The sequence below is a fragment of the Apium graveolens genome, chromosome 5, assembly GCF_009905375.1.
Source record: "Apium graveolens cultivar Ventura chromosome 5, ASM990537v1, whole genome shotgun sequence".
NCBI classification, from domain to species: domain Eukaryota; kingdom Viridiplantae; phylum Streptophyta; class Magnoliopsida; order Apiales; family Apiaceae; genus Apium; species Apium graveolens.
This window is the reverse complement of record NC_133651.1, coordinates 312,799,314-312,809,172: the sequence shown is the minus strand read 5'-3', so window position 1 is coordinate 312,809,172 and position 9,859 is coordinate 312,799,314. Positions and strand designations below refer to the sequence as shown.

At 31.3% G+C, this 9,859-nt stretch overlaps 1 protein-coding gene across 1 annotated transcript; it reads left to right on the top strand.

The window, feature by feature from the left end:
* Positions 1-6,457: 6,457 nt before the first annotated feature.
* On the top strand, positions 6,458-8,639 carry LOC141661273 (uncharacterized). Its single transcript, XM_074468257.1, has 3 exons — positions 6,458-6,918; positions 7,049-8,348; positions 8,412-8,639. The coding sequence occupies exons 1-3, from the start codon at positions 6,458-6,460 to the stop codon at positions 8,637-8,639; spliced, it is 1,989 nt and encodes a 662-aa protein (XP_074324358.1).
* The last annotated feature ends 1,220 nt before the right edge of the window (positions 8,640-9,859 follow it).

Here is a 9,859-nt window from a genome sequence, read left to right as displayed (position 1 = left end):
CGCACAAAAGGAACTTCTTATAAGAACAATTAGCGTGTGTCTTACTGACTTCAACCTAAAAGATAAAATAATTGGTTATAATGCAAAACTAAACAAATCATAAAAAAATTCACCAAAAGATACGAATTAATCTTTGGTAAGAGAATAAAATTTGACTGAATACATATTAATCACAAAATAACATGAACTAAAAAAATTACCTTAAAAATCATGTCTTTCATTTTGACATCTCTCATTTCATAATACTTGATGTCGTTTATCTCCGGACCAATAGTTTGAATTCACATATCATCACGAGCTGCCATAATTTCATCTTGCACTTTGTAAAAAATGTCACGCATGTATAACTCCGCGGCATCATCCTCAAGGAAGAATTTAGTAACAGTAGTTGGTTTACCAGATGTAGAGTTATGATTCAATCTTTTTGTTTCTTTACGTTACTTATCCGTGATACATTCAAAGCAAATATAGAACTCTGAAAACTCATCAATATCTATACTTGTGGACCATATAACCTTTTTAATCTTTTCCATTAAATCAGTTTCTTTGCACAAGAAGTTGCCTAGCTATAAAATTTTAAAAATACAATGATTAAACAAATAAATAACTAAAAATGACAACCACATCACATTAAACAATTAAACTCACCACTCTTATGAGAAAAATAAACAAAGAAAAATAAATATACCTTAGCATGGAACTTTTCAGTTATATGCCACATACACAAGTGGTTGAAAATCATCGGTTGCTTTACAGACAACAGGTACGGCCTGCTTCATAGCTGGCCATTGATCGGTGACTAAATAAACTGGATTACGACCCATAACCTTTAAAAGTGTTATAAACTCCCAAATGAAATGTGTTACATCTTCTTTTGAAAGAAGAGTAGATGCAAACGTAACACACTTATTGTGTTTATTAACACCTGTAAATGGAGCAAAAACCATATTGTACCTAGAAATAAAAGTAATAAATGTTAGTTAATAGAAAAAAAAATAAATCACTACTAAAATAGCAGCCCTAGTAATAATTTAAAAGTCATTACTATGAAAGAAAACAAAATATAAAAAAAGAATATGGTTCTTACTTGTTTATTAAATGTTGGATCAAATGAGACTGCATCACCATAAAGCTCATAATCCTTATTCACGTTGAATCAGCCCAAAACAGTTTGGTAATATGGCCAAAAGAATCGACTTCATAGTCATAAAAAAAGAAGGATCTATTTTTTTTTCACCTTGAATTTCTCAATTTACATTTGACCATCATAAGGACCAACATAAGATTTCAAATCTTGATCAAAATTACTGAAATCTTTTAAAGTAGCTCCAATATTTTCATAACCCCTAACCAACTCTTTCATGAATCTAAAGGATTTAATTTTACCAATGTTCACTTTACTATCATCAAACACAAAGTTGATTGAGAAGGTAGACATTTGACGATTACTTTTAAAGAAATGGCTTCAATCTTTGGGAACAAATGGATGATTATGTACTTCAACAAAATTGGAGACATAATACCTCTTTCCAGGAAAAAAATTCAACACCAATTTAGCATCACAACTGCATCTGAAGACTTAGTCCTCCTCTTCTTAACTGATTTGCTATTATTTTCATTAAAACCAGATTTATTGCAAAGAAAGTACTTACTTAAAACAATACCATCGTCATCTATTTTCCCAGTACTAGGATGAACTTTCAATCCACATAAGTTTGCATACACCTTATAAAACTGAATACTGGGTTCCAAATTTCCAAACACTTTGTTCACAAATGGCTTCGCTTCATCTTCAACAGAAAAAGGAACATAATACTTATGTCCACCAAGACTAAAAACCAGAATCAACTTCTCCGTTTTAATTACCATCAATACTAATTAACATCTCCCTTTTAATTACATCAATACTATAACTAATGGTCAGAAGTATTATCAACAAAACATACCGCTGCAACAAATGATATAAAAAAATATGTTAAATTTACAATAAAAAAACCTAAACTTAAAGTTGAAGAAATCTAACATAATAACTAATAATAATCAACAATAACCTAAAATTAACTTTAAAACAAATAAAATCACGGATATAGGAGAAAATCACTATAAAAATTAGAAAATATAAAAATCACGTTGAAAAATCGAAAGTATCCAAAAAAATCTAACATAATTAACACTAATAATCTAAACTTAAGTTTAAGACCCATAAAATCACTAATATAGGGATAAAATTAATGCACAATAAGAAAATAATAAATCATGTTAAAAATTAATTAAATTTTAAAAGGTATCTAACGTAATCACCTATAATATCCAACACAACAGAATCATAAGTTTGAAACACAAAAAAACACCTATGTAAAGGAAAAATCACTAAAGTAAAAACATGAAAAATCTATGTATAAACATGAAAACTAACATTATCATAATTAATTATCACCAAAAAATATAAAAAAGCACATAATCAATAAGGTTGTGAGAAATCAGATAATGAGAAGTAAGATTCTACTACGAAAGTTAGTTGCATCAACAAATCAATATGAACCGAAAACAGAACCTTCGTTTTACCTTAATTCGAGCTCATCTTCAATAAATCCCCAGTAATCATGATTAAGCGTAAAACCGAGGAAATCATAACTGAAAGTGATGACGATGACCTCAATTATATCGGCGTTAAGAATTTCGATGAATATCAATTTAAAATTGAAAGTTTAATCAAGCTCAGTGATCGATGACGAAATTAGAGAGAGGAGAAAGAGGAGAGAGAATGATAAGCCGGTTAATCGGTTGAGTAGAGTTAATGAACGTATTCTTTGTCTAATTATGATTAATTTAATATTAATATATAATTAATAATTGGAAGGCTGAGATTTAAGGAGAGCATTAAAATTTGAATGGCTGAGATCTGATCACATATCTCACATTAAGAAAGATTCTCATTTAAGCAAAAGCAAATATATATATAATATATATTCATTACCATTATTAAAATGTAATTAAAAAAATTAATTTTGTGTATCTCGTGGTGTGTTTTGAACCTGAAAGGTAAACAGAAAACGTACAGACACTAAGTTTTGAGTATTATATTTATGAACTTTCATGTGCAATACTTAAAATGCGAATACCAACACCAAATTTTCTTATCGTTTGCGTAAAGTGACCATATAATTCGAAAAATATTTTAATTCGTGACTGAAAATTAATTAGTTGTTTACCAACGTAATTTAATTCCTCGTGCATGATCTGTTGCATCGGTTGTTACTTAACCGACGCATTAGGGCATTTGTGCATGATCTGTTGCGTCGGTCTTTGATACAACCGCCGCTTTTGACCATCTGTAGCGTCGGGTTTTAAAACGCCGATGCAAAAAATCCTATATAGCATCGGTCTTTATAATGCCGATGCTATAACTTCTACGTACAACATCGGAATTTAAAATGTCGACGCTGTAGATTTGGTTTAAAGCGTCGGCTTGTAAATGCCGACGCTACAAATTTGGTTTGAGCGTCGACGTATAATTACCGACGCTGTAGATTTGGTTTAAAACATCGTCTTCTGAATGTCGACGCTATAGGTTGTGATTTTTTTTTTAAATAATTCAAAGAAAAAATTGAAGTAATAAAAATTTTAAGTATAGTTATAAAATATGAAATAAAATTCATAAATTATGGATGGGAAATTATTAAAATCATTAAAAAATAGTAAAAAATTAAATATCTATGATATACTAAACTCTAAATTCTTTTAAAATATAAAAGAAATTAAATAAAATAATTTTATAGTTACAAAAGAATTGATATTTCACCAAAAACAATAAATTAACTAATTAATTTAAATGTTAATTTAGTAGATTTGAAATATTATTTTTCATTTTTGAAAATTATTTGAAATTTTAATTTTATATAAATAAATACATAGGTGTTAACAATCAGTGGATAATGCACTTAATGCAATTACTCCCCCAACTGTGTTCATAATACATGTCTTTTTTGAAAAAACCTTCTCTATCTTTTTTTAAACATAAGTCATAATTTTCATATTTAGCTATATTAATTATATTATATATTATAATGAAAATTAATCATATAATTGTGTAGAAAATAGATATGTACAAGTATTGTGGCATTAAGTTATCTCCAAGGGAGTATTTTTTAAAAAAAAAATTGAATTTTTTTTTGAAAATAACTAACTTATTACAAAGAAACTAATAAATAATATTTATAAAAGCATTGTCATATATATGTATGTTACGGGTATATTTATTTATCTATAGTTATTGTCGGGTTTTAAAATATAGATTATGATATTTTTAGAAATATAATTAGTAGTTATGTAATTTAATAATTTTAAATGTTAGCAGTTATTGGATATCTTTAATAAATAAATGAAAAATATAATTAATTTTTTGAAGAATATTGGTATATAATTAGCACAAACAAGTATTGTTTTAAAGTAAGTCTATAAATATTTTAAATATTATAAAAAAAAATTGTTTTTATTACCAAAGCAGAACAGACTCCCCTCTGTTCTTCTTCCCCGCGGTTAATCTCTATCTCTCGGACTTAGTTGAGAGAGAGATAGAGCGAGACAGAGGTCTTCTATGAGATTACTGGTTCAAATTCTACTCTGTTTAATCTCGGTGTTTCTGTAAACATATTACTGTAATACACACACTTATGTTTGTATGTTTATGTATGTATAATCTAGGGTTTTGAACTTTTGATGCTCGATTAGTTGTTTAACTTAATTACGAAATTCTTCTTGTAGATAGAGAATCTGATTCTACTTAAGTCTCCGAAATCGGGCATCAGTTCTTTTGCGGGTCTGCTAATTGGGTTGTACTCAGTACACATGTATTGCATGTATGTATATAGAGTTCAATTAAGTTTTGATTTTTTAACTAAGTTTTTTGTGTATATTTAAGGGGTTTGTATGTATATATAAATGGTCGACATTAACTGGTTTGTATTCTTAATTTGCTAGCATCCAATTAAAAGTATAAGATTTTGTATTCTTGGTAATCATATTTTTATTCTATTTATTTTGTTTGAGTTTATTGCTTAAAAGTATGATTTTATACCTTATTACCCATTGCAAATATTAGGCATCTGGTGGGAAATATGTCATCTACTATGCTTGTATGTATTATTTGGAAATATTAGGCATCTTGTATATTTATAATCTAATTTTTTCTTGTTTGTATAGTGTATCTGATTGTCTGCCTTAGTGTTTGTGCTATACCATCGTCATATGCCAACCAACTACCTATCCTATTAATATACATTCAAGCATAAAGTCAAAATTAATTAGTCTAACAAAAAAGATATATTAATAAATGTTGCCTTGTCTTTTGTATATTTTTTAGAAATCTAAAATGGATCGTCATACATGGATTTACAAAATACCACGTATATCACAAGAGTATGTTAATGGAGTTGACAAGTTCATTGAATGTGCGGAGCTAAAAGTAAAGAAAAAGAAAATGGAATTAGGAAAAGAAGACATGATCACATGTCCATCTCGTGATTGTTTTAATTTAAAAAAGTATCCTAGTGTTATGATAGTGTGTGATCATCCATTTCGTCGTGATTTCATGAATGATTATACTAAGTGGATTTGGCATGGCGAAGGAATACATTCTGAAAATACAAATAAACCTGATGATGATTATGGAAGTAATAGAGATAGTATTCCTATCAATAAAGAAGATGATGAGGAAAATGATATGGTTGATGAGATGATCCACGATGTTGAAGATCTTTTAATGCACCAACCGAAAGTTCTTGAGAACTTGGTTGATGATTCCAAAAAACTTCTCTATCCGGGGTGCACTGATCGGTTTACTAGGTTATCAACAACCTTGAGGTTGTGTAAGCTCAAAGTAAAGAACGGGTAGAGTGATAAGAGTTTCACGGAATTGCTAAAACTTCTATCAGAAATGCTTCCACTGAATAACGAAATTCCCACTTCCACCTATGAGGCAAAAAAGATACTGTGTCCGATGGGTATGAATGTAAAAAAGATACATGCATGTCCTAATGATTGTGTGTTATTTCAAAATGAGCTTGAACATCTGCACACATGTCCAAAATGCGGAGCCTCTAGGTACAAGCGGGAGGGAAGTAATTCTTCTACTAGTCACAGGAAGAGGCCTCCTGTGAAGGTTTTACGGTATTTTCCCATTATGGAATGATTTAAACGCTTGTTTGTAAATGTGAACAATGCAAAGCTTATGGGGTGGCAGATCGAAGGAAGAAAATTAGATGGGATGCTCCGACACCCTGCTGACTCTCCACAGTGAAGAACCGTTGATGCAAAGTTCCCGTAATTTGGTCAAGAAGCTAGAAATCTTCGACTTGGACTTTGTGCATATGGCATGAACCCATATCGCACTCTAAGCTCTCAACATAGCACTTGTCTAGTTCTTCTAATGATTTATAACTTGCCTCCTTGGTTATGCATGAAACGCAAGTATATCATGTTGACATTGATAATCCCCGGTTCTAAAGAAGCCGGAAATAACATAGATGTATATTTGCGGCCACTTATTGAAGATCTGAAGTTATTGTGGGATCAAGGAGAGAGGGTGTATGATGCATACAACCAAGAAAATTTTACCATGCGTGCCATGATTTTTTGCACCATAAGTGATTTTCCTGGCTATGGAAACCTTTCAGGGTACAGTATTAAAGGAGCTAATGCATGTCCGATTTGTGAAGATGCTATGATTGACATTCATTTAAAAAATTGCAAAAAAAATATATACATGGGTCATCCTACATTTCTTCCCCTTGCTCACCCTTATCGCAAGAGGAAATGGTCTTTTGATGGGACTATCGAGACTCGAGTGGCTCGATTACCTTTAACTGGAAAGGAGGTGTTTAAACGAGTAAAAAATATTAATGTTGTACTTGGGAAGATGTATAAAAAGCCAACCACCAGTAGCATTTGGAAGAAAAGATCTATATTTTGGGATCTACCATATTGGGAGCACTTGCAAGTTAGACACTGTCTTGATTTTATGCTTATCGAAAAAAAATGTCTGTGAAAGCATTACCGGAACACTTTTGAATTTACCTGGTAAGACAAAGGATGGGGTGAAAGCCAGATTAAACCTGCAAGAGATGGGTGTACGAACAGAGTTAGCACCACAACAATCTGGTAAACGTGCATATCTACCTCCAGCGTGTTATACTTTGTCAAGGAAAGAGAAAATTAGCTTTTGTGAGTGTTTATGTGGCGTGAAAGTTCCATCTGGATATTCCTCAAACCCTAAAAATTATGTCTCAATGAAAGATTTGAAGCTAGTCGGTATGAAGTCACATGATTGTCACGTATTAATGCAACATCTACTACCGATTGCAATTCGAGGCATATTACCAAAGCATGTGAGAGTGGTTATCACGAAACTGTGTTACTTTTTTAATGCTATAAATAGTAAGGTCATTGATCCCAGGACATTGGATAAGTTGCAAGCTGATATAACTGTCACACTTTGTGAATTTGAAATGTATTTCCTACACTCATTCTTTGACATTATGGTCCATTTAGTTATGCATCTTGTGAGGGAGATTAAAATTTGTGGTCCTTTATATTTGCGTCAAATGTATCCTTTTGACATATTTTTATGTATCTTAAAAGCATATGTGAGAAATCAATATCTACCTGAAGCCAGCATAGTTGAAGGATATTCGGTTGAAGAGACCACTAAATTTTGCACAGACTATTTAGCATCTACTGATTCAGTTGGAATTCCAAGATCTCGTCGCGAAGGAAGACTTCAAGGAAAGGGGACATTGGGCCACAAAATGATCTCACCCGGTGCCGAAATGCTTGATAGAGCCCATCTCTTTGTATTGCAACACATGATAGAAGTTAATCCTTACTTACAAGAGCACACAGTCGAGATTCGACAAATGCATCCTTCTAAGAGTGGAAAATGGGTTACAAGTGAACACAACCAATCGTTTCGTAAATGGTTTAAAAATCGAATGATGTCTCAATATTCAGAAAATCATTCAATCATTTCCAATACGCTAAAATGGTTAGCATATGGCCCTGACATACCCGTGAGATCTTACCAAGCATTTGATGTTAATGGGTATACTTTCTACACAAAATGTCAAGATGACAAGTGCACTGTACAGAATAGCGGGGTATCTGTAGAAGCTTCATCAACAAAATTTGAAAGGGGAAATTCTATCACATCGCGAGATATAAAGAAGTCATACTACGGGGTGATTGAAGAAATTTGGGAGCTTGACTACAAAGATTTCAAAGTTGCTCTCTTTAGGTGTAAATGGTTCGATATCCGTCGTGGTGTTCGGGTGGATGAGTCGGGCTTCATTTTGGTAAACTTTGATAGATTTGGTCATGAAGATTATCCGTTCAAATTTGCTACATAAGTTAAGCAGGTTTTCTATGTAAGAGATCCCGCTGATCATAGGTGGTCGATTATTCTTCAAAGTAAGCGGCGTATTATTGATATTGATAATGTTGAAGATGAGGAAGAATATAATCAATTTGATGAGAATCCCCCTTTCTCAATTGGAATACCTACCACACTTAGGGAAGACAATGCAGATACAAATTATGCACGTAACAATCATGATGAAGGTCAGTGGATTGATGGTCAATTATGAGTTGAAATAACTTTGTGTGAAGATGGTAATTATTACGAAATGTTGGTCTCTGTTTAAAAAATGAAAAGAACGTATTTAATGAAACTTTTAGAGTCCGGATTAACAAACTGTTAGATTATAAATTAGGACTAACCCCTGAATCTTGCATTATAATATTAGAAATACTTGGATATGTATGAATATATAGATTGCTATTTTTATCTGTATCTGATACAGCTTCATAGTTATTTCATTCTTGCATTATAATATTAGATGCTTGGAATAGATGATTAAAATTATAGATGGTTAAAATTATAGTGTAAAAAATAAATATCTAATCTAGAGAAGTTGCCCCGTAAGTAGAAATGGTTGTCAACATAGCCATCTGCTGGCATGTTACTGCTGCTACACTTGCATGCTCATAATTGGCTTCTTTCTGTACAAATGGACCGCTACTTAAATTCTGTAATACTCTAGAGATAAATGTTGTTACGTGAATTGTGTTTTTTTGAAGGAAAAACATTTCTAATCAGGAATCAAGATAGACAGTTTTATTGTGGTTTTATTTGTCAAGTAAGCAGTTTCTCAACCACTGTTTCTTAACAATGATGTAATTAATAAGAAAATATAAAGTTGAGAGCAAGTGTATTCATGTCTATTTGTGTAGCAGAGAGCAAGTGAACCAAATTCATCATTTTTTTGGACATTTGAACCACAACAGACCTAGTAATGTGGCACAAAACCCAAAATCACCGTTTAATATGTTGCAGAGATTTATTTTGAAATAATTCATGACAATAGAGAACGTCCTATATATGCAGGAAATTATGATTTTGTATCATGCTTTGTACATAGGAGTCCTTTTGTTTGGTTTTCATGCCATCACCTTACTTCTGTTGGAATTTATCTGTACTTGGTTTGATGTATTTATATTAGGAGTTTATATATCTCTTGGCCTATTTCGTAAAGAGCTCTCTATATTTGAAAAAAAAAACATATTGTGATGCTTAATTGCAGCATTTGTGTGATACTAACAGGCAATAATTTCAATCTGATTCTTAATCCCACTGGTAATCTGCAAGCAAGTAAGATTTTTGTCATATTTTTATATTTTTTTCCTGGGTACATTACATGGTTATTTCTTTAATTGTTTTTAGTTTATTATTTTTTCTCCTTTGTGTTCTATTTTCTTGCTTTTAGTTTGTTAAAGTTCAAATTATTTTCTTTACTTTACTAAATAA